At 42.2% G+C, this 26,689-nt stretch overlaps 1 protein-coding gene across 7 annotated transcripts in view; it reads right to left on the reverse strand.

The window, feature by feature from the left end:
• PHKB (phosphorylase kinase regulatory subunit beta) overlaps positions 1 to 26,689 on the reverse strand; it is a 224,043-nt gene that overhangs the window by 50,506 nt on the left and 146,848 nt on the right. For all 7 annotated transcript variants that reach the window (XM_043494809.1, XM_043494810.1, XM_043494811.1 and 4 more), the window contains 2 exons: positions 9,666 to 9,721; positions 9,343 to 9,436 (listed from right to left, as the gene is read on the reverse strand). In XM_043494809.1, coding sequence (XP_043350744.1) covers positions 9,343 to 9,436; positions 9,666 to 9,721 — 150 coding nt within the window. The remainder of the gene's footprint in view (positions 1 to 9,342; positions 9,437 to 9,665; positions 9,722 to 26,689) is intronic.

Consider the following 26,689-nt stretch of genomic DNA (forward strand, 5'->3'; position numbering starts at 1 on the left):
AGCCAGGTGGGGCCAGTAACAGGGTCAGTACTGCCGAGCCGAGAATACCCAACCATTCCCTCCTGTGATCCGCGGCCGAAGTCACTTCTTTGCTGAGCTTTGTGAAGCAATCACTGGCTTTAGACACCCCCCACCCCCCAAGAAGGAACAGAATCTGTGTACCTACAGGCTAGCGGAAGGGGGCAGTGACCCTTTCCCCCTGGAGTGAGGAGAGCTGGCTGTGCACAGGTGTGGGGGAGCTTGCTGAGGCATGGGAAGGATCAAGTAGTGGAAGCAAGAAACCACCACCACAGTGAGGGGAAAAGAGGTCTGCTGATGGACAGAGGCTGCCAGACCCAGGATTCTGATAGCAGGTGGTGAGTCAGAACCCCTCGTTCAGCAGGTTTCAAAAGAGAGGAATTAATTCCTCCTGCTATTGGGGTGTGAAAGTGAACCACAAAGAGTGAGGGGAGGGTCAGGACCCAAGGTCCTTATATCAGGAATACAATGGGACTCGGGCATGGAGGCTGAGGTGGGGAAAAGTGGCATCCAAAGCGTGATTGGGTTGGAGCCTCCCTGCAGGAGCATGCAAATAGACCAGCTGGGATCCCTAAGCTACAAGGCTGGAAACACATGGGAGATGAACAGCAGCACTGCTTCTGGCTTCACGCCACAGGTGGCTGCAGATATACCCAGGTGCAGAGCAGCTGAGAAGCAGCTCTGTGAGGGGCTAGTAGTATTAGTGGACTCACTGGCTCCTCTCCTGTGTGAAAGGCTAGGGCACCTGCCTGACATGGGTAGTTCCTCCTCAGGAGGAAGAGCATCATTGGAACAGGTATGGAGTAGAGATGGTCTTTCTCAGCAGGTCCCTGAACTGTAGAAGCAGATGTCCAAAAAGCTGGATGTTGTGAACCCCAACACCAAGTAGCAGTGGAGTGCTTAGCAGACAAAGGTGGACGATCAGACACCATATCCCTCTTTACTGAGAAGAATATAGGGGGCACAGGTGTTGAAGGCAGGGGACCATATGCAGGAATTGACAGGCCACTTGGAGCCCATTTATCAAAAGCTGTTAGGAAAAAAAAATTAGAAATATGTGGATGCATTCACGCTTCTATTTCAAGAAGCGGGGGGGAGGGGGAAAAGAGGGGATGCTGGTGAAAAAACAGAAGGAAAATAAACTTCAGCAAATTCAAGGTAGCTAGGACGCTGGATAATTAGACTCCAACCTTTTCTATATATGCAAGTGGACTATGCAAAAGGAACAGACACCAATATACTCCGCCCTTCTCAAACCCATCGACATCATATCAAGGGCAAATGCCACATAGGGATGGGATAGCTGCGACATGATGAGAAGTTTAGATTTAGGGTATTAGAAAAGCCATATTTGCTATGGGGTAAGAATGACCAAGGCTTGTGGATGGAATGCATGATCCCATGCCGTCCAGCCCAGCTTGCTTATATAGACAGTGAGTTACCAGTAGCAAAACCACAGGCATCAAAAGGGGATATTAGTTTTAATGTCTGTTCTGCCATTAATGAAATGAAGTGTCTTTGTTCCTATTGTAAACACAAGCATGCATGTACGAGAAGTGGAAGCCAACATGGTGGCCCCCCTCCCCCTTGTAACTGGAGCAGAGGAAAGGCCAATCATAGTAGACAGAAGGGCAGGTCATCAATGGTACTTCACCTGGAGTGGCAGGAAGCAGCAGCAGTACTGGAAAATGCCGCAGCCCCATTTAAATTTGAGAGTGGTAAGGATGCTAATGGGCTTATCCAAACACATTAATTTATGTTTGGAATGGATTTTCACATCCCATATGAGGGAGAAAGATTTCATGTATGGAGAAAAAACCTGAAATCCATTAAACAATTGCTTAAAGAGTGCCTGGGCTTTTTGTGAGCTTACCAATGCCAGTCATACAGGTATTCCCGAGGGCGGTCTCTAAAAAAAGTTAGAGGAGGGTGTGACACAGAGACCCGTTGGTGCCAATGGGCAAAGGGTTCGCAGTTCTTTACAAGCAATTTGTGACCTAACCCTATAAACTCACTATAGCTAATATACCACTTTCACGGCATTTATCCATGAAGGGTAGCATGTGAGTTCTCTACTGAAAGCTTGCAACTTATCAATACTGATAATCACTGCAAGATGTGTATAGATAATATTTAAGGAATAATGTAACTATATTGAAAATTATGCCCTTATGGTCTTGGAGTGAAAGTGAGTCACCAGGGAATCATGGGTCTCAGCGATGGCCTATTCGAGCAAGTGGGATTATGTACTGTATTTAATTGTCCACCATTGCAACAATACAGAAAAGTCAATGGAAAACCATCAAAGATTACAGTGCAAACATTGAAACCACTTGGAGGTAAAAAGGAACATAGTAGCAGACAGTGGATCCCTCTGTCTGTGAAGGCAAGTCTACATTTACAATGGTGCAGCTGTGCCACTGTAGCGCTTCAGCGAAGATGCTACTAAGCTGACGGGAGAAGTTCTCCCGTTGGTACAGTTAATCCACCTCCACAAGAGACAGTAGCTATGTCAATGAGAGAAGCCCTCCCACTGACATAACGCTGTCTATACCAAGGGTTCTCTCTCTTCAACCCTTAGCCAGACAGTCGTCCATAGTGATCATTCGCCATTTGGTCCATTCCTGCGCAACCACGAAGGCTTGACGGACTGAGAGACCAATGTTGGAACAGACTTGATGAACCCATGTAATAGGGGCTCTGCCTCTGGGCTGCCTCCACCCCTTGGTTGGTGGAATTTTATCCCATATGTTAAAAGCCACCCAGAGAATGGCGTTCACTGGAACGTCTTGTGGCATCCTTGCGACATGTCCGAAAAGCGTAAGGCGCCGCCTGCGGACAATGGCCCCAGTAGTCTGTAGACCCTAACAACCATAAACATCTGCATTTACAGATGAAGTCATTCCATTTTATGCCCAATATACGATGTTGACATTTTGTGTGGAAAGCCTCCAGCTTTGTCCAGTCTGCACGGCGTAGTGTCCATGTTTCACAGCTGTATAACAGTATGGGAAGGATACAGCTCGAATAAATCCTGAACTTGGTTGTCACACTCAGATGATGTTGATTCCATATCCATTGCAAACGGATCATGGCAGATGCTGCAATGCCAATCCAATGGAGAACCTCCATGTGAGAATTGGAGGAGCTGGTAAGTATAGAACCCAGATAGCAAAAGCTGGAAACTGATTTGATGGTTTCTTTGTTCAAAGAGATTGGAGTCACAGGTGGACCTGGTCCTAGATTTTGCAGTTTTGTCTTTGACCATAATACATGGAGACCAATCTTAGCTGACTCCTCCTCCATATGCTGGAGTGCCTCACGAAACCTGTCGGGATTCTGTACTAAAAGAACATAGCATAGTCATCAGCGTAGTCAAGGTCAAGAGATCACTGATCTCAATGCCTATGGACCTGATGGAATGCTGCATCATAAAATCCATTGCCCGAAAAAAGAGTGCAGGGGTCAGAACGCAACCCTGCTTAACACCAGGTAGTGATTTAAAAGGCACTGACATCCGGCTCCCCAGACGAACACAGGCAGTGGTTCCATTGTGCAGCTCTCTAATCAAGTCCAGCAGAGTGGTAGGGACACCTACTCCCTTTAAGGCCTTTCATAATGCGACAGTCTATTGAATCAAATACAGACTTAAGATCAACATATGCTATGTGTAGGGGCTTTCTGAACTCATGATGCATCTCTGACAACAAGCGAAGGTCCAAAATGGTGTCTAATGTGGACCTGTTCTGCATAAAGCCTGACTGTTGGGGACGATGCATCTGATGTAGCAAAGGCTCCAGGCGTGTCAACAAAACATGCACAAACATCTTCCCTGGAACGGCGAGCAAGGGGATCGGCCTGTAGCTCTTTCGTTCACTGCACGGTCCCCTGACCTTATAGAGTGAGATCACAATACTGTCCTTCCAGGCGGTTGGCAGGGTTCCAGTTCTCCACACCAGACAAATAATGGCCAGAAGTGATTCTGGTACAGGATCAATAGCACATTTTAGCAGCTCTGAGGAGATGCCATCAGCACCGGCTGTATGTCCGTTTTTCAGTTTGGAGATGGAACACTTCACTTCATCCAATGTTGGTGCATCAGTACAAAAGTCTGGATCCGGAACCACATTGACTGCCAGATCATCCAGCTCTGAACAAGCGGCACCTGGAGGATGGTTCAGGACACTGTGATAATGTTCCACCTAGGGTGAGAGAATGTCATCATCCGATTTCCATGGATGGCCTTGGCTGTCATTCAGGATGCCATTTGTAGTGACTACCTCTTGACCACTGAGGTTGTGAATGGCGCAGAATGCTGGCTTCAAGTCGCCCCTGGTTAAGCCAAATTTGACATCATCCGCCACTTGGTTATAATATGCATCACGAGCTTGAAGTGCCAAGGTGTTAAATTTTCACTTCAGCCGATTATGAGTGTGATTATCACCATGTTGGTGGGCTGCAGCCATCAATTTAAATTATTTGGAAGGCCTCCTCCAAAAGCCACGGTCAGCGTGCTGGATGTCTATAGCGAATTGTTTGCTCAGCAGATAGTTGAGGGTAGAAGTGAACAGGGACAAGGCAACTTCCACATCATCTGGCAGATTAGCTAGAGCCGAGAACCTGTTGCTGACATCAGTACAAAATCTGTTGGCTAAACCTTGCACATGGAGTGCGTCGATGTCAAACTTCTTCATCATCACAGAGGGCTTACCTGCTCATTGGAGCATCAACACCATATGAGCGACCACTAGATGATGATCTGTGTTCACCGCACATCTGCACCATGATATATTCTACAGAAGGCGAAGAGATGCCTGTCACGTGTAATGATGTGGTCCAACTCCTTCTGAGTGACACCATCATGAGAGATCCATGACGTGGTATATGCATCGCTGCTTGAACCATGTCCCAAGAATGGAAAGATTCTGGGAGGCACAGAATGTAAGTAAGTGGCGAGACTCATCTTTGGGTGTGCCTGAACCACAATGACCAATGACCTATTCAAAATCAGTTCGCAGGGAGCCAGTAACTGCATTTTGATCACCCAGGATCATGAGATTATCATGTGGAGGGACTGTGCATACTAGATGTTCCAATTGATCATAGAAATGATCTTTAATTGAGTCAACAGATTCCTCTGTCGGCACATAGACTACAGTGACAGTGAGGTAACCATGCCGATGTTTAAGATATGCAGTAAGTAAACAAGGAGACACAGGCATCCAGGTTGTCAGGGAGGACTTGGCCTCACCTTGCAGTAGTAGTGCTACCCCATAGAGATGGTTGGGGCAACAAGAATACAGAAGTAAAGAATCTTCCACCTCATGACGTCCCTGATCTATCAGCATTGCTTCTGTTAGTCCTGCAATCAATATACCAAGATGGTCCACGTAACTCATTGTGGTGGAGGGGGTGAAACATCTGAAGTACGGGATTGCTTGCTGGAGCTATGCCATCAGCGATGAAGGCTTGTCTGAAATATCGCCTTGGACATTATGTGAGGTGGCCAGATCCAACGTGAACCCTGAAAATGATGGCTAACACAGGCGGTGAAGATGCAGGGAAGCAACTGCACCTAGCTACCCGAGGCCAAGGAATTCACTGAGACTCAACCACTCAGGTCACACAGCATGAAGCCTGTACTGGTAGACCTGGAAAACGGTCACATTACTGAGCCTCTACCTCATCCCAGTGGGACGAAGTATTTCCAATATATAACTGGGATAATCGTTTGCTCTTGTTTTTTTGACTATGAATAACCCAGTGCTCAGCACCGGGATTAAAGCCCCTGCCTTACTTTCAGCTGTAGATGCCTTGTTGGTGCCATCTCCCCTTGGTGCAAACATGACGGGTTCGTGCCAAAGCCCCCTTGGGGATGCACATTCTCTGATGTTAGTAGGCAGGTCTGCATCCAATTGTAACTGGGATCTCTGACAGTCCACCAAAATTGAAACTTTGAATGTGGCAACTCTTCAGAGGCATGGTCATCCGGTCGCTGTCTCTCACGAAATGGAATACCAAGGGTTATGTCAGTGTAACTGTGTTGCTCAGGGGTGTGGATCTTTCACACCCCAAGTGACATAATTATACAGATGTAAGTTTATAGTGTAGACTTGCCCCAAGTAAAGACTAAAGACTGATTCAGTATATCACAAGGTGAAGAAAGACACACTGTATCCATTCACAGAGGAGGAGTCATCTTGTTGAGCAGGGGTATTTCATAAAAGTGTGCATCCTTGTTCCTGGGAAACCAATCAGCTCAGCAACAGACTGTACTTTTGTGGAGGTGGGGATGGGGTTAGGGAACCTACTTTAGTAGTTGTTACCTATCCTATCTAATAAGTGTATTCCTTAGTTTTTGTTTTATATTGTAACCATGTTCCCTTCACTCTCTCGTTTCTAGTGTCATCTCTATTCTTTCTTAAATAAACTTTATTTTGTTTTATTGCAAGTGCTCACAGGTGCTGTGCATTATAAAGGAGCAGTGATTTAAGGTAAACCTGGTAAACTGAGGGTACACGGCTCCTTTGGTAGCAAAGGAACTGGGATTTCTGTAAGTAGCCAGTGTCAGAGGCTGTATATCACAAGGGAACTTGGGATCTGGGGTGCACCTCTTGTTAATCTGCAAGGCAAACACAGGACTAATGTAGCCCAGAGGAAAGTCACTGAGCAGCTGTAAGGCTGGTGATGGTAGGAAGCTACTGCAGGCAAGATTCTGTCTCACTAGAGGCAGGGAGTAACAAGGTGACTCTCACTTCTGGATACACTGAGAACCATCACAGAGGGATGGAGAATTATCCACCATTTATCGTACCCTCAATTATCAATTGGCAGTCAGCAAAGTTCTCATGGAAAATGAGGCCTTTGAAAATATTTGTTTTGCACTGCCTTTTATTTAATATTCTTATCTGTGCAGTGTATGTTCAAGTCATAGATAAGGGCATTGCTGATATCCTTTTGATTTCAAGAGAACATTCTCCAGGAAATTGCACAATTCACCAGCTGAGGCCCTCAGGTGATGCCTCATCAGTTGTCAAGACATGGCCCCTGACAGCTTTAGAATTGGAAAACAAACTTCATTGCTCCCTCCACCCCGACCGCCAGTCAGTCAGACTGTACAAGGCCAGTTTGGTGGAATCTGTATAATTCTGAGTTAGGGAAGGACTCCAGTGTATTTGCTCCATCCCTGAACTTTGGGTGGTAAGAAATGTAATGTCTTTAATGTATCATGGATTGGCTTTATCCATAATACTGGGTCACCTTGCTGGCCTCAAGTTTTGCTGACTCAAGTAGGGGATTTTTATTAAAGAAGATTTTGGAAGGATGTTCGAGATGATGGTTGCAGGGAGGAACCCATAACCATACTAACTGGAAGCTTTACCCAGAGTGTGCAGTTGTAGGGTGGGAGCTGTTCTATTGAAAGCAGCATTTGTCATTGCCTTTTTGGGTGCTTTTACTGAACTAGTGTCCCAGACAACAGGAGATAGCTCCAGGTGTGCATTAGAACCACTGGATGTGCAATTTACACACGAGCAAGGTCACTCAAATTGAAGTATTCAAAAACTGATCAGACAGGAAAGAGGGCCACAGTAGAGCTCAGGTATTATGCAGATGAACAGGTAAAACCCATGAATGTAATTTTAAAACATACAGGACCAGGAACCATACCCTTTATTCATACCCGAGGATGGCAGCTACCTGAGCAGATATCAGTTTGCTGTGGACACGAAGAAGGCAAAAGCCTACTTACTTCTCAGTCCTGCAAATTCTGGCATGCATTCCCTTAGGTTTGGGGCAACAAAATCAACAGGATCAGAGGATTTCAACCTCCAGAAGGTCCAGGTAATCAAGCCCTGGAAATCAGATTGTTACAGGATATATGTTCACCCTACCAATAGGTTGCTGGGGCACATCCTGAATCTGAACTAGCTTTGTTGTTTGTGATTGCAGGAGACATTGGGAAGAGGATTGATATCTGGATCTGCAGGCACTCAATTGTGGATGGAGCCCACAAGCAGGCAATGAGGTCAGCCGGTGGATCACAACTGAGCTTCAAGGCTGAAACCGTTTGCCTTCAGTGATATGGCAGAACAGCCATGTTGTGCAATCAACTTATGGCTATGCTGCACTCACGGATGGCTGAGATACAGCTATCTGATATCTTGGTTATTCAACTTGGTAAAAATGATCTTGAGGCTTGCACCAGAGTAAATTTGAGAATTAGAATTCAGAGGGATGTGGAATTGATTAAGTGGTAATGACCACGCACAAAATTGGTTTACTCAGAGATGCTCACTAGGCAAGTTTGGCAGGGAATTGTCAAGCCAGTCTGTATTTACAGAGCCCATCAGCATCCAAACCACAAGACTACCAGGATAATTTTGCGGGCAGGAGGCTCAATGATCACACATAGGGACAACCAATATACTGGGCATAAGCTATAAGGATGATGGACACCATTAGACAGATGCAGGGGCTGCAATGTCTTCATGACTTTAAGGGCTGGATATGGATGTCAGTCAGCGTGGATGGCCATGACCATTCTAATTGCTGGTACCCCCAGTAGCCAGTTTCCAGTGCAGATAATGGCTAAAATGGCCAGTTCCCTGAGGTAAACAAGACCCAGGATTTCACTTTTGGACCTTGTGTCTATAGGAGAAGGGGAGACCTGAAGACTTCGCAGACTGAGCTCCCACCTTGGCACCTTCTGTCCTCCCACAAACATGGAGGGAAAGAGGATTCAGAAGTGAACTGTCCTAAGGCACTGACCAAGGAGCATCTACCCTGAGATATTTGTTATATGCTGGGAGCCCTTTAACCCCACACTCCACCCAAGCAATGCCTGCTATGTGAGAACATGGGGTGGGACTACAGCACACCTACCCAGTGTTAAATTAATAAAGTTATAGTCTGTTACTTAAATCCATCTCTATATCTGTCTCTGATTTACTGTGTGTCGAGATCAAACTTAGTCCACTGATCTACTGTATTTTTGTTTTATTCTTTGGGAGGTGATTAGATACTACCCAGATTGGATAACAGATCATCACAAATTACATTTTGGGTTATGGTCAAAGATGTCTAAGTGCAAATACAGAACACACCCTTCAATTATTTGCTAAATGCTGCTACCAGGCATGCATTATAAACCAATAATGCACACTTTGAAGTATCATACAGTTTGATTAAAATAAAACAAAAAGCTAGACAATTCATTGCAACATAACTAGGCTTGAGTCTGGTTGTCAGCAAAAAAGGAATTGCATTTAAAAAAATTAAAAAAAAAGAACTGCATAGATAAGTCATTAATGCAAAATCTCTTACTTTGACAAGTTCCTGTTGAGCCCATATCTGAATAGGTTCCACCTGCTGGGGAGTCTGAGTCTGGATTCCGTACGTGTTCAGAAAAACTTGCAGGCTATAAAACAAAATAAACACAGCGATTAATTACAGCATAACTATAGTCTGATTTTGTAAGGGCCTTGGTAGCAATTACTGAAGAAGCAAAAACATGAATATCATATCAATTTAAATCTGAATTAATATTCTCACTCATGCTTCTTTGAAAACCTGTGCCAGACTGTAGATCTCGGTCACATTCAATTCTTCCTTAAAATACAAATTCTTACTAAAAGTAAATGTCTTACCGTTGACTTTCTGCTATCAGGGCCACATGGACCACCAAATCATTTTCTAGAGGCCCCTAAAATCAATAACAGCAAACAAATACTTTTATTAACATAGTTAACCAAGAACAGTTTGTTATCTCAACAAGAAACAAGAACAATATTAACAGTATTTAAACAGTTCATAGATACGATCGGCATCAACTCACTGCATTGTTGCTTCTCCCTGCTCTCAACTGTCTGCTAATCAATTTAACTGTGTAGACAGGGTAATGGAACACCATAGAACTAAAAGCCATAAATCTCACAACTAAGAGAGGGGCTGTACTGTCAATGGTATTTTGAATGATGCATGTTGGAGAGATAGGGACCAATTCTTCTTTTGCCACCATTTACATTTTTGTATTGGAAAAAAGACAAACCATGTAAGAGATTTATTTAAAAACTGTATATATGATAAAAATCCTTCAGTATGTATCCCAGAAAAAACACCAAGTTATACTATTGATGTTTTTGGTATTTTCCCCTTATACCTACTATACCACAGTATTATTATGATATACTGCATAGACTTTGTAAAGAATTAATCACACAACCGACTGTATAACTGATTGTCTTCATAAAAAAACAACCAAAAAATAAAATGCACACACACAAGACATGCAAGCTAATAGCATTAATATTTTTAATCTGAAGTATTTTTGACTGGACAGTTGCTAACTGTATTGTTGTTTGAAAGATATAATGTACATTTCTAAAGGGTGAAAATATTTCTAATGTTATGATTAATTAGATTATTAAGAACAAAATAAATGACAGTATTTTGGTCAGAAAAAAAGACATGCAAACAGTATTGAATTAAACAGATGGGTAAAATTTTGATCTCACTAAAATCAGTGACTGGAGCTGGGATTTAACTGGCAACATGCTTCACTGGCTAAGATGTAAAATGTCTTCATTACTCTCATTCATTTCTTTGATAGTATTTAATGTATTCTGTATACATACTCTGGTTTTTGGGGGGAGGGGAGAAGGAAGAGGGAAGGAGAAGTGCTATGGTGTATCTAGCAGAAGCAAATACAGTGTAATTTCCAAGACAGTTCTCTCTAACAGCACAGTTTTAGCTGTAAAAACCTCTGACTTGGAATTTTAAGTTTAACAATGTAAAGGAAAACTGCAGAATTTGCAGAGCAAAAATTAAGTTAAAATTATGTTAACTTTTAAAAAATGTCTATATCCAAAATGTACCATAATTTCTTTCCATTGTAAGTCTTTAAAGTAAAAAGACCAGTTCAGGCATTTATGACTCCTCCAAATCAAATCGTACTTGCTGTATTCAGAAAAGCAAATCTTGAGGTCCTAAAAAAATGTATTTTTGTCCTAAAAAATACATGAATAACAACTTCTACTAGAGGTTGCAAAAGCACTATAACCTACATTTTTTAAGCACACAAACCAGATTTTTTTCCCAATATAAGTATTACAATATACAATATGGGAGCCAGAATGATCTGTTGGAAATTTAAGTGACGTAAGACTTTGATAACAAAACAGTGTCCTCAACAACAGGGAGTTCCTATTGACTAAACACTGTTTGTAAAGGTATTAAAAACAGACAAAATTACTTTATGTCGGGACAGTATAATAGACCACTGCAAACTTTACCTCAGAAGTAGAATTAGGAAGTTTCTTTGCTGCTCTATTTCTATTAATATCATGTAAGAGATTGAGGTTGTCTGACTATTGCAATTGAGACTATTTGAAATGAAAGTCTGGAGAAAGATCTTTGGATAAGCATTCTATGCCAAGTTATTATGTTTAGATTTGTACATAGCAGACAGAAGGAAGAAAGCAGGTTCTAACTAGAATTCCCTATTTCCAAATGACAGCGTATTTAAGTTGGTTGAGTAATTAGATTTTTGACACTCAAAGAAACAGGTCAAATAATTTTTAGCTATAAAATTTTAGTACAGACTTAGAAAATAATGTCTGGGATAAAAAAGGGGGTTTATTAAAAATAAACTGCAGATCCCTCATTTCTCGTGTCAATCTATTTACTGGTATGCAGGATTTCATGGATTACTGCACCTGATGAAGTACTTTATCAAAAGGTAGATGCAGCAATCTTTTTCTAAGTGACTTGCTGCTTCGGTTATTTTTATATTAGAGGACCTGGCTGTGTGAAACTTAAGACTTTCAAAAAATACTGCAAGAAACTCAATATAGTGCATTTAACTAGCATACTGCTATGTATGAAGGAGAAAGCAAATGTCTTTGCCTTTCACTGTGTCAAGGTCTGGGAGACAATATAAAGTTACAGATCTAGAATGTGCCACGCCATACTGTAAACAGTGTTAGAATATTCAGTTAGAAGATGAATGAAATAAAGCCATTTATCAGTCCCCAGAAATTATAGTGCGCTATATATATATATATTTCATTAATATATTTATTATTTCATTAATCTTCTAACTGAATATTCTAACAGTGTTCACAGTATGGCGTGGCACATTCTAAATCTGTAACTTTATATTGTCTCCCAGACTTTGACACAGTGAAAGGCAAAGACATTTGCTTTCTGCTTCATTCATAGCAGTATGCTAGTTAAATGCACTATATTGAGTTTATATACAGATATATAGCTATAGCATTCATTACCTACATTCAATCAAAGCTGAATACAGTGGATGTCAGCATGACCCTATATTCATACCCTACATACCACTGTAATAATCTTTGCACAAAAAATACCTTGTAAGGTATCATTTGAAAACAAATAACTTGCTCAATAATATCATGGTGAAACATATGTAGCAACTATGTAAAGTTATGAACATCAGCTGAAATTAAGTCTGAAATGTGTTTACCAGATCAGTAAACCAGTTTCTCGAAGACAAAGGACAAGCTGACGCCTCTAGCCAGGTGTCATCAAAGTTGATGGACAATCGCCTGTCATTTTCTGGCAAGAAAGGGGGGCAGGAACAAACAGATCTGCCTTTTAGCAAACAACAACCTGGAACCTCTTTAACCATCATGCTCTTTGTCTCTGTCCTCACAACAGTAATGAATTTTATTTAGGGGTAATCCTGAGGAAAAGGTGTTAGTATTGCAAACAGTACTGAATTAAACAGATGGGTTTATTAGAGAAAATTTTGGAACAAATTGATGAACTAAACAGTAAAAAGTCACTAGGACCAGATGGTATTCAACCAAGAGTTCTGAAGGAACAAAAATGTGAAATTGCAGAACTACTAACTATAGTCTGTAACCTATCATTTAAATCAGCTTCTGTACCAAATGACTGGAGGATAGCTAATGTGACACCAATTTTTAAAAAGGACTCCAGAGGTGATCCTGGCAAGCCGGACTTCAGTACCAGGTTCAAACTACAGTAAAAAACAAAATTGTCAACATATAGATGAACGTAATTTGTTGGGGAAGAGTCAACATGTTTTTTGTAAAGGGAAATCATATCTTACCAATCTACTAGAATTCTTTGAGGGGGGTCAACAAGCATGTGGCAAAGGGGATCCAGTGGATATAGATTTTCAGAAAGCCTTTGACAAGGTCCATCACCAAAGGCTCTTAAGTAAAGTAAGCTGTCATGAGATAAGAGGGAAGGTGCTCTCATGGATTGGTAACTGGTTAAAAGATAGGAAACAAGGGGTTGGAATAAATCGTCAGTTTTCGGAATGGAGAGAGGTAAACAGTGGTATCCCCCCAGGGTCCAATTCAACATATTCATAAATGATCTGGAAAAAGGGGTAAACAGTGAGGTGGCAAAATTTGCAGATGATACAAAACTACTCAAGATAGTTAAGTCCCAGGCAGAATGTGAAGAGCTACAAAAGGATCGCTCAAAACTGGGTGACTAGGCAACAAAATGGCAGATGAAATTCATTGTTGATAAATGCAAAATAACACATATTGCAAAACATAATCCCAACTACACATATAAAATGATGGAGTCTAAATTATTTGTTACCACTCAAGAAAGATCTTGGGAGTCATTGTGTCATCTCTGAAAACATCCACTCCTTGTGCAGCGGCTGTCAAAAAAGCTTTCAGAAATGGATAGATAATAAGACAGAAAATATCCTATTGCTCGATATAAATCCATGGTATGCCCACACCTTGAATACTGCACGCAGATGTGGTCATCCCATCTCAAAAAAGATGTACTTGAATTGGAAAAGGTTCAGAAAAGGGCAACAAAAATGATTACGGTATGGAACGGCTTCCGTATGAAGAGAGATTAATACGACTGGGACTTTTCAGCATGGAAAAGAGACGACTAAGAGGGGATATGGTTGAGGTTTAAAATCATGACTGGTGTGGAGAAAGTGAATAAGGAAGTGTTATTTATTCCTTCTCATAACATGAACTAGGGGTCACCACATGAAATTAATAGGTAGCAGGAACAAAAGGAAGTATTTTTTCACACAACATACAGTCAGCCTGTGGAACTTTTTGCCAGAGGATGTTGTGAAGGTCAAGACTATAACAGGGTTCAAAAAAGAACTAGATAAATTCATGGAGGATAGGTCCATCAATAGCTATTAGCCAAGTGGGCAGGGATGGTGTCCCTAGCCTCTGTTTGCCAGAAGCTGGGAATTTTGCAACAGGGCATGGATCACTTGCTGATTACCTATTCTGTTCATTCCCTCTGGTGAACCTGGCGTTGGCCACTGTCGGAAGCCAGGATACTGGGCTAGATCAACCTTTGGTCTGACCCAGTATGGCTGTTCTTATGTTATAAATACATATCAAAGGGTGATTACTGTAAAAATGAGGGGCAAAAACGCCCCAAGTTATCTCTACCTATCCATCTCTCTCTCTTTCACCTAAGACAACAAAAGAAACAGCCCTTGGACTTTGGGAGCAGATCGTGGCCTGATAATTTTGTCAGCAATGTTACTGGAAACATGTGGTAAGGAATTTCACCTTGAATCAAGTATAGTTTAAGTTTGAGTATTAAGAAGCATTTTATCTTCATTTCTCTTGTAAACATTCCTGGCTTTAATGCCTTAGACTTGTACTCACTTAAAACCTTTCTCCTTGTAGTTAAATCAATTTGTTTTATTCTTTAATCAAAACTAATCCAGTGTTGTGAACTGTGTGAGTAACTCCATTTAGTACCCAGAAGTCACCTACTACAGGACAGGCCCAACAAAGAAAACAACAGAACGCCACTAGCCATCACCTTCAGCCCCCAACTAAAACCCCTCCAACGCATCATCAAGGATCTACAACCTATCCTGAAGGACGAGCCATCGCTCTCTCAGATCTTGGGAGACAGACCAGTCCTTGCTTACAGACAGCCCCCCAATCTGAAGCAAATACTCACCAGCAACCACACACCACACAACAGAACCACTAACCCAGGAACCTATCCTTGCAACAAAGCCCGTTGCCAACTCTGTCCACATATCTATTCAGGGGATACCATCATAGGGCCTAATCACATCAGCCACACTATCAGAGGCTCGTTCACCTGCGCATCTACCAATGTGATATATGCCATCATGTGCCAGCAATGCCCCTCTGCCATGTACATTGGCCAAACTGGACAGTCTCTACGTAAAAGAATGAATGGACACAAATCAGACGTCAAGAATTATAACATTCAAAAACCAGTTGGAGAACACTTCAATCTCTCTGGTCACTCGATCACAGACCTAAGAGTGGCTATACTTCAACAAAAAAGCTTCAAAAACAGACTCCAACGAGAGACTGCTGAATTGGAATTAATTTGCAAACTGGATACAATTAACTTAGGCTTGAATAGAGACTGGGAATGGATGAGTCATTACACAAAGTAAAACTATTTCCCCATGGTATTTCTCCCTCCCACCCCACCCCCCACTGTTCCTCTGATATTCTTGTTAACTGCTGGAATTAGCCTACCTGCTTGTCACCATGAAAGGTTTTCCTCCTTCCCCCCCCTGCTGTTGGTGATGGCTTATCTTAAGTGATCACTCTCCTTACAGTGTGTATGATAAACCCATTGTTTCATGTTCTCTGTGTGTGTGTATATAAATCTCTCCTCTGTTTTTTCCACCAAATGCATCCGATGAAGTGAGCTGTAGCTCACGAAAGCTTATGCTCTAATAAATTTGTTAGTCTCTAAGGTGCCACAAGTACTCCTTTTCTTTTTCCATTTAAGATAGCAAACTGTTGTACATTGATCCCCTTAGAGGGGCAACAGACCTAACATATCTGGAGTGTTTAGGAGAGGGCTAGACAGTGCAGAAAACACATTTTGGCGAAAAATCCAGGACAGGGAGTGTGTTGGGGTCACCCAGCACGTGGTAACCCAAAATGGTAGAAGCCAGAGCGTGACTGATGTATGGCTGGCAGGCTGCAGCTATCCACAGATACCCAGGGTGTTGTCCACACGCTGGAAGGCTGTTTGTGAGCTGTCCAGGTGGGAGCTACAGCAGCAAAGCACTGTGAGGCACCCACGTTCACAGGGCAGGGGTAACAGCCCCTTACTGGTCTGAATTGCACCCCAGAATGTCATAGTCAGTACTTGGATAGTGCTAAACAATTTATGCCCAATACACCTCTACCCCAATACAACGTGGTCCTCGGGAGACAAAATATCTCACCACGTTATAGGTGAGACGGCGTTATATCCAACATGCTTTGGCCCCCCCGTTCCTTGTTACCTGACCGCCCCCTCCAGAGACCCCCTTCTCTAATCACCCCCAGGACCCCACCCCCTACCCAACGCCCCTGCTCCCTGATGCTCCGACCTCTATCCACACTCCTCACCCCCTGACAGGCACTCACCAGCAGTAGCGGGAAGCGAAGTAACGCAGCCCCAGCCCATTCTACTCCACCATCTTCCAGCCACCAGTGAGTATGGGGAAGTTGGAGAAAGGCCCCAGCCCACTCCGCTTTCCTTGCCCCAGCCGTGTCGCTGGGGGCGGGGTTGGGGAAAGGTCCCGCACTCACCTGCGGCGGGAAGTGGAGCGCCATGGCTGGGAGCTGGCGGAGTAGAGCGGGCTGGGGCCGGGCTGCTCCACTTCCGCCGCTGCCGTGCTGCAGGAATCCCTTCCCCCAAACCCCATCCCCCGGGCGACATGGATGGGGCTGGGGCCGGGGTGAGGGAAGTGGAGCAGGCTGATCCCAGCCCCCAGCTAACCCCCTGGGCCACTCTGGGACTGCGGGGCCCCCAAAAGTGCCCCCCCAGCTCTCCCCTCCCAGATCCGGGGGGGGGGGGGGAGAAGAGTCCCTGACACCCTCTGCCACCTTATCCAACTCCTTGGTTCCAGCCCAGCCCGGCCCGGCACTCTTGACACGCTGCTCAGAGTGGCGTGTCGGAGCTTTACCGTGTTGTATGTGAACCCACGTTATATCGGGTCGCGTTATATTGGGGAAGAGGTATACTTTTGGCAATTTTGCTGGTGCAAGCTTGCAGAAGTGTCTCAAACTAAAAAATATATAACATTTAGTTTTTTTTTTAACATAGCATTGAATATTTTGAACAACTATAGTAAAGCTAAAAGGAAACAGGAACACGCCTAAGATTATAGCTTCCCCAATTGGAGTCAGAAACAGGAAGAAAAGATTTAAGGAAGTCAGATTTAGTTTTTGTACTCAAGATATTTAGTTACGATAAAGGTTTATGCAAAGCTTGCACTACAGGTAACATTTACAGTAGAGAGAAAGACCAGAGAAATGCAGGGAGTTAAGTGTATTTGGTTTTGGAGTATAGAACGCACCTTAAATATAATAGTCAGATGCTCTGTGACAAATACTGTATATATCCACTTATTGAATGAAGGAAAAATTATCCACAAAGGGAAAAGAATAATATTTGCATTTGATTGAGGTACGATATGGCTTTAAAATGACTACTTAGCATTTAGAAGGTTAAGTGAAACTCTTAATTTTTTTATATTATTCAAGATATGCCACAGATCCAGAAAATTTCACACCAAGACCACTCATGTCTGTAGTGAAATTTTAAGATAATAGATGCTATTAGAAAATAAATGCACAGTACACTAAGCATTTCTCTACAAGGATCAACTGCTAACCTAGATGGAATATTGAAAAAATTTCTGTAACATGGATACTTACTTTTTAACCTATCAAATTAGATATGCCATATCCTAAAATGCTTTACATAATTAAAAACAAACAAACAAAAACACCCTTGTCTTATCCTCTAGCCATTCCCTAACTCTCAAATAACTACATGGTCAAAGTCAATGGAGTTATACCATTGGTGAATTAGGCTTACAATTTTTGGTTTGTTCACTGTTTCAACAGCTCTCTAGATCTGGCCAGTATAATGGAAAAATCACTCCAATGTTATAAAAGTGAGGGTGGTATAAACAAACGAACATAATCCAGATTCTGTTTATCTTAGAAATCCTTGTCTATCTATTTTTAGTGTAATCTGTGCTGATTCTTTATAGAGAATTACCTACAGTACTGAAAATAAAATTAACCAGTGATTTAAGCAAGAAGTGACATTTTGAATACCCTCTCCCAAATATTAATAATGGCAGCTTCAGTCTCCAAATCAAAAGATCAACATCCCAAATAAAAAAAAAAGTATTCTAGCTGTATTTGTTCAGGTTAGAGAACCTCAGTAATTACAAACAACGAGGAGTCCTTGTGGCAATTTTTAAAAGTGGCAATTCTTCAACAACAGAACTTCAAAACCAGACTCCAACGAGAAACTGCAGAACTGGAATTAATTTGCAAACTGGACACCACCAAAGTAGGCCTGAATAAAGACTGGGAGTGGATGGATCATCACAAAAAATAATTTTCCCTCTGCTGATACTCACACCTTCTTGTCAACTGTTGGAAATGGGCTACCTTGATTTCATTGGCCTCATTAGCACTACACTAAAGTAATTTTCCCTCCCTTGGTATTCACCCCATTTGTCAACTGTTGAAAACAGGCCACATCCACCTTAATTGAATTGGCTCGTTAACACTGACCCTCCACTTTGTAAGGCAACTCCCATCTTTTCATGTGCTATAATATATATTCTCCTTACTGTATTTTTCACTCTATGCATCTGATGAAGTGGGTTTTAGCCCATGAAAACTTCTGCCCAAATTAATTTGTTGGTGTCCAATGTGCCACGAGGACTCCTCGTTGTTTTTGCCGATACACGTTAACACGGCTACCACTATGAAACCTTTCAATAATTAAAGTTTTGCACATACTCTTGATCAGTAACTGAATTGCTCACATTAGGTCAGTGTAATCAGGTTTTCATTTTTGATTTTTACAGCAAACAAAACAGTAAAATATCAGCTTTCATATCCTGCAAAGGGGAAACCTTGACATGACGGGCCCTTAATACATCTTTTTTCACTAGAATCTGGTCCATCTCATTCACTAAAATCCCAAAATGAAAAATAATAATCAACCCTCGGTTTCAACAAATTTGGTCCAGCAGGAACAAAAGGGGACCAAACAAGGTTTTGCAAAAAAATAACAATTACTTAAGGAGAGTTATTGACCACCTACATTATACCTATTAAAAAACTACAGTGCACATAAGTGAAAATAAATATATATATATATATATATATATATATATATATATATATATATAATTAAGTTATCTATTGGGAAATGAAGTCCAACAGAGAACACTGAATAATGATCAGATGTCACTATAAAGCAAAATATGGGGTTTACATGAAAATATTAGCACAAACCAGAATGGCTTAGATTGTGGTGTCATTCTTGTTTCTACTTTGGAACATAAAGTAAAAATCCTTGTTTGTGTAGTGGACTAAATTCTATATTGATGATTTCACATTATGTTATACAAACACACCTTTTTCTGCAATACAAAATAAAAAATGTTTAGGGATTAATTAGGAGAGCAATCTACTACTGTTTTTCTATGTACACTAATTTAATTATTTTATTGTGTTTTTGTATTGAAGCACTTTAACACAATCTTTACCATATTGCTCATTATGCTCCACAAGCATTCTGTAACATACAAGACTGTTGTTTTGTTCTTACAGGGTTTGTAGGCTTTAAGATGAGTGACTTAGCTTTAGCTGTAACAACAACTGTCTTCCATCTAGACTATACTCCATTTACAAAGCAATCCTTTATAAATCACTTAACCAGACCATATTTTTATATACTACTTAACATATTGTAGGTCTTAAACAACAAAGAATTTTCAGAGACTAAATTTTCATGCCACAACTTAAAATAAGTGATCCTAAAATAGAGTTTATCTGCAATACAGTGCTAATTCTTAGGACCTAAGAGAAAAGTGTGTTTTGAGGATTTAATAAAATTTTGCTTTCAGTTCCTCAAATAAGAGTAATTTGTACTCGTTAGGCTTCATCCGTACATCTTGCTAGCTAAAGGACAGCCAACATTTTTCACATTAGTGCTCCTTTAAAAAGAGTGTCACATTTAATGTAAGCTACTATCTAGGTATTATGATGTATTCTAAACAAATTTTCAGCAAAAGCAAGCAGAAAAGAAGTCTATGAATTTTGACTCAAAATGTGAGGCACATAATATACAGCAGGTTTCAGAGTAGCAGCCGTGTTAGTCTGTATTCGCAAAAAGAAAAGGAGTACTTGTGGCACCTTAGAGACCAACAAATTTATTTGAGCATAAGCTTTCGTGAGCTACAGCTCACTTCATCGGATGAAGTGAACTGTAGCTCACGAAAGCTTATGCTCAAATAAATTTGTTAGTTTCTAAGGTGCCACAAGTACTCCTTTTCTTTTTATAGTATACAGCACTGAACTATGTACCAACTTTGTTACACTAGTGAACTGGAAAGAAGAGCTCCTTCAGTACACTAACCACACATTTCTTTATCATTATTCACCAAGCAAAGGCTAAATGTGGATCAAACACATAGGTAGTAGATGTGGGATAAATACAAATACCTCCAAAATATCAGGCATCTATTGAAGTATAAGATGTGAAAAAAACTGAATATTTATGTCTCATTTATTTATTAATTTGTGATTTTAGTTGTTTTATTACTGAAGGGAAATATAAACCAATACCTAAGTATTTCAAGACATGCTATAAGAAATTAATCTTAATTATCCAGTAAACTCTTCTGCTTTCACTGAGTTTTTTCTTCATATTTCTTTATTTGGAGTTAGCAGCTGTAACACAGACTAACATGCATATGTTTTTGTGCCATGATGGATCTTAATACTGATTGTAAAAAGTCTAGGATGTTAAAAGAGATCAGATGCTGGTAGATTATGGATGTTGTCACATTTCCAATGATTTTGCCTCAGAACAAACTGGAAACATGGTGGCAATTTTTAAGACAGTTGGCATCTAGTGTCTTTTTCCTGAGAACTAGCCAGACTGTCACAATATGGCAATGCTTCAACAAGTAAAAACTAATATGATCACTTCAGAAATAGTTACGGCGTCCCAGTGATGGCCAGCATGCTGGATTTGGTACAGTGAGGATCAAGCCCTTTGTTTTTGAAGATGGAAATGTTTACTTTTGCTAGAAGAATCTTATTTAAGTATGAAGAGTGGTGAACAGATAAATCACCATGGTGAAATTAAGGAAATTAAATGGACACTCTTCAATGGGGTTATAAGGGTTAATTAATCTCTTGAAGCTGGATCTGTAGAAGCAATTATTGGAGAAAAGAAAATTATTCACCTGTAATTGTAGTTCTCACAGTATATTTCCCCTTTGCAATTCCATGGTCATCCTAGCCTCCCTTCCCAATTATTTGGGGTCCTTCACTGGTATTTCAAATATTTTTGAAATATATATATATTATTTCGAATAATTTCCCCATGTTTATTTTCCCCCTCTATTGTTCCTCACACGTTCTTGTCAACTGCTGGAAATGGTCTATCCTGATTATCACTACAAAAGGCTTTTTCTCTCTCCTGCTGGTAATAGCTCACCTTAACTGATCACTCTCGTTATAGTGTTCATGGTAACACCCATTGTTTCATGTTCGCGGTGTATATAGAATCGTCCTGCTATATTTTCCACTGCATGCATCCGATGAAGTGGGCTGTAGCCCACAAAAGCTTATGCTCAAATATATTTGTTAGTCTCTAAGGTGCCACAAGTAATCCTTTTCTTTTTGAGAAAAAAAATTGGGTCTGCAGCCTTTTGTATAGCCTTTCACTGAAAGTTTGTATCCATCAGAGGATATGAGCATGAACCACATGGTCAATGTTTTCTAGGTGGTTCCAGAGCTGCAGCACAGATAATCACCATTTTCAAGAGGGAGCCTCTGCAGAAGCAATATATAGCGATCACCACTGAAACACTATTCTTTACCCACAGGTATCACAAAATTGTATTTGAGACAATTCAGTAGTTCCCTGAATTTAGACCACTGCACTCGAATTGCAGTTATAAAGTAGCCTGTCTCTTGATAGACGTGTTTCCAAGATACTATACACAAAGAAAGTTCATATAGATAGCAATTAGAGTTATCTCATCTATCTAAATCTTTGTGGAACAAGACTTAGGTCTGATTAAGTTGTTTTATTGCAAATGGAATAATAATTAATAAAATTGCTCTATTTTTTTAAACTGAATTTGGATTGATTGATTTTGTTTCAGTAACTCTAAGTTGCCAAATGCTCTGAAATAACTTTCTTTTTAAAAAAAAGAGAATGAAATAATTTAATGCATTTTTTTAATTGTGGGGAAAAGGAACAAGGCATTATAAGGAAAGAAGCTGGTTTTGGTTTTTGAAGACATAATTAAGTTAAATGTGTTGCATTCTAGTTTCATATTCTATTTTTACCACAAAGTGAGTACTAAATAGACTTGCACACTGATTTTGCATAAATTGAGCTAAATTCAATAAAAATGGCATAATCAAATATTAAGATTAACTGTTTGAGTAGATGTGAAATACAGAACAGAAAAGCCAATAAGAAAAATATTGAGCAAAAAAAAAAAAAAAGAAAAGGGGAACCAACAATCAGAGGTGACGCGGGGGGAGAGGGGGCATGCAGAGTTAACTGCCCTCCTCCCCCCGATTTCTGAGAGTACAGAGATGCCCTTGCAGGGCTCGCTCTGCTCTGTCTGCTGGTGGGGGAGGGAGGATTTGTCCTTCTCCTGCGTGTGTCTTCCTCACCCACCCCTGGCACTTCCAGCTCCGCTGGGCCCAGGTGGGAAGCTGAAGGGACAGTACAGAGCCGCTTCTAATGCTGGCTGACTCTACTCAGGGTCGCTGTCTGTGAGAGACACAGTGCTGGGGAGGTGGTGGCAGCCCAAGACTGGCTCATAGGGACAGGGGCCGAGCGAGCCAGAAATGTGTGGAGGATTGAGGGGCTCTGGCTCACTCAGTCAGCCCCTGTCCCCAGCAGCTGGGACAGAGGGGGAGCAGGCTGCTGCCGCCTCCCAAGCCGGGCTTTTTTGCAGACAGCCGCTGCGTTGCACTGAAGTAGTGACTCTAAATGGTCAGCCTCACCCAGCATGAGAAGTGGCTCCGTCCTGCCCACTCTCCTCTCTGCCTAGGCCTGGGTGTTGGGGACAGGGGCCGAGCAAGCCTGACACATGCTGGAGCGGAGGTGTCATGGGAGAAGGACCGAGACCTCCCCCCACACACAGATAAGTCTGGCGGGGCAAGTGCGGTAGCCCCAGGCCAGGAACAGGGTGGAGGGTTGCTGAGGAAGGTGCCGGGAGCAGGGTCCGGGGGCTCAGCCAGAGGTAGGGGCATTGCCCGCACCCCTCCACCTGCTGAGGTGTCTGCAAGGGCACAGGAGTTCCAGGGAGACACTGGTGCTGTGAGCCAGCCCCAGCCTGGCCCGGAGGCACATGCTCCCTACTCCTGTGGCCCCAGCCCCCCAGGAGCCAGCAGGATTAGCTGCCCTAGCCCAGGGACGTGGGGCTGGAAGGTTCCTCCCAAAGGCGACACATGGGCAGTCACATGGCTCCTTTACATTGTACCCCCCCACACTATTAGCAGGCACGAGTCATCTCTGCCAACACAATATGGAAAAAAAAAATGAGTGGATGGGTTGGAGGATGAGAAACAAAGGTTATAGAACAAGCAAAAGGGACTAAAACTTACACTAGACAGAAGAAATAAAATGGAAATGGCTAGAATATATTGCAGCAGGAGACAATCAAATGGATCACAAAATGAAAATCTTGAGACAGAAAGCGAAACTGAGATAATCAGCCAAAGCTATGGAGTGTATCCAGTAACAGTGAAAAGTACTTAATAAGAACTCTCATGGGTTCAAGAAAAGTGGAGGGTCATCACCTGAAATTTGTTAAGTGGGACACTATCATCAAGAAATTAAAACAGTGCCCATTTGGTATGTGGTATGAGAGACGGTATGTGGATGAGAGACAAGTCCATCTGTAATTTATATTTTGTCACAATGAAAGATGAGTTGGGCAATAATGAATGCTTCATGCTAGGAGAAATTAATCAAGGATTTTTAAGAGGGTCCCATTGTGACCCTATGCACCCCTGTATTTACACCCTATGCACTGTTGTGATAACCTTTGTACAAAACATACCTTGAGAGGCATCATTTGAAAACTAATAACTCACTGATCATTAATATTACTTTGTGACGTATGTACATGGTGTGTATTCAGAGTTATGAATATATGCTAGAATTACTACTAATTACTACTGTGTTTAAACCAAGAACATCAGGGGAAGTTGGCAAACAGGTCTGCCCTAGACAAAGGAATGTGTATTTGCTTCTCTGACCAGCCCAGTTATCTGGCAGAGACAATGAAGGTCCATTTTGACGTAACAGGTGAACAAAGCTATCAAGCAAACAAGTGCAGGAGAAGACAGCACCCAACAGGGAAGAGCAGTGCAATCTGGGTTTTACTTTTCAAAGAATGCATTGCAAAAGTTTACTGGTATATAAAGACAAGGGGTCTGAACCTCACGGGATACACAACTGAATTAACCGCTTGTATACAATATTACTATATTATAAAAGGGCAGAGGAGTTTTTTTCTGAAAACTGATGACAGTGGTGATTAATATCATTGTGAAATGTATGTATTAACACTATATGAGAAATATGGATAGTTAATATCCTCTAAACTGAGAATGCCTTATCTAGATAAACTCCTTTATGTGCAAGTCTTACATTCAGAATCACACACAAAAATTACATCAAAAGAATGTTATTAAGCCTGCAAAGTCAAGCACTCAAAACTTATTCATTCTGACATTTCTTGTTGCCTGTACACGACCCATTTCTTCCCTGTTCCTTCCAACGTGACTCCTGGTCCCAGTCCCATTCTCCTCAACCAGTCAATCCCAGTTGCCACGCCCCAGGCTTCTGATCCCAGTCATAGTCTCCTTACCCAGCAAATCCTCATCTTATCCTCTTCAGATTCCCTTTCCTCAGTATCAGTCTCCCTTCCCCATTCCCAGCCCTAGTCCCAGTCTCCTCCCGGCCCACTCATAAGAGGTACAGTGGAGTTGGAACAGCATTCTGGCACTTTCTGCTCTCAAAATGGCATCCTTCACACAGCGTGACCTTGCAGTGTGACCTCGCATGTTCCAGTTGCGTACAGCCTGTTCAAGACCTTGTCTACATTACATCATTTTGTCAACAAAAGTCAGGTTTCATACATTCCAATGCTCCTTCTGCTGCCAAAACTCTCCTGCTTTTCCCACAAAATAAAACTACCTCGAGGAGCGGTGCAGAACTTTTTGCAGCAAAGTTATATCGACAAAGTGTCAGTGTAGACATTGCGCTTGGTTATGTCACTGTAAATGGCCTCCAAGTGGTGTCCCACAACACCAAATCTGACAGCTCTGGTCAGCAATTCAAACTCCGCTGCCCTGCACCCAGGTACACGGGCATCCGCCCCTCCCCCTTTAAGGCCCGGGAACTTTTGAAATTCCACTTCCTGTTAGCTCAATGTGGACAGCTCACATCACATCTTCCCAGCTGACCATGGCAGCTCCACGCAGCAAATGCTTCCCACTTGGAGCACACCTGAGTTGTTGGATCTGCTGGCACCGTGGGGAGAGGAGGCTGTGCAGTCATAGCTCTACTCCAGCAGCAGGAACTTTGATATCTATGGTCAGATTTCTCGTGGATAAGGGCTATGAACAGGATATGCAGCAGTGCTGAGGCAGGCATACCAGAAGACAAGGCAGCCAAACTGTTGCTCTGCTACTGCGCCAAAGACCTGACCTTTCTATAAGAAGCTGGACATCATCATCATCGGCAACCCTAACTCCACCACAAAGAGCCCCATGGATACTTCGGTGGGGCTGGAGACAGCAGACTCAACTCCGAGGACAAAGTTGTGGATGAGGAGGTCAAATTGGAAGACGATGTGGAGCACACGTCAGGATCATCCAGTGGTGTGGCAAGTCAGGACCTCTTTTCCACTCTGGAGGGGTCTAGCCAGTCCCAGCAGTCCGTCTCTGGCACACACAATGCGGGAGAGGAGAGCTCTGGTAAGTGATCCTTTTGAGTTGATGCTGCTCAGTTATATGATGTAGAGCTGTCCTCTGGCTTTGTATATTCTAGAAGTGGGTGAAGGGATAGAAATGTACCAGACTAGCTGTGTTTGTGTGTGCTTCACGTTCCCCGGTGCAGCTAAGCAGTGTAGTGAAACAGTGTGTTAATGCGCATCGAGATTTCACAGGAATCCTCCAGGGAGATCTCTAGGAATTTTTTTTTGGAGGTAATGCCAATCCTCTACCGAACGTTCCTTGGCAGAACTGCTTTGTTCCTTCCCTCATTGTAGGAAACATTCCTGCGGCAATTGGCAATCACTTATGCAGGGACCAAAGCAGCACACAGGTGAGCAGCATAGGGACCCGGTCTGACGCTGCTCATCATCAAGAGATGCACCCTTGCATCCTGAGTTACCCTTGAGAGTGAGATATTGGCTTCAATGACCCCCACCTGTGGAAAATGGTGGCAGAATTTATAATATTGTCCCTAGTTGCCTGCAGTGATCCCCTTAAAAAAAAAACACTGAGATCCGTTGTCCCATCTTGAGCGCCCCTCCCCACTCTTCCCAGCTGAACACTCAGCACATTTAGGGTGTTCGCTGAGCTGGACA

This window comes from Dermochelys coriacea, chromosome 12 (assembly GCF_009764565.3).
Source record: "Dermochelys coriacea isolate rDerCor1 chromosome 12, rDerCor1.pri.v4, whole genome shotgun sequence".
NCBI classification, from domain to species: Eukaryota; Metazoa; Chordata; order Testudines; family Dermochelyidae; genus Dermochelys; species Dermochelys coriacea.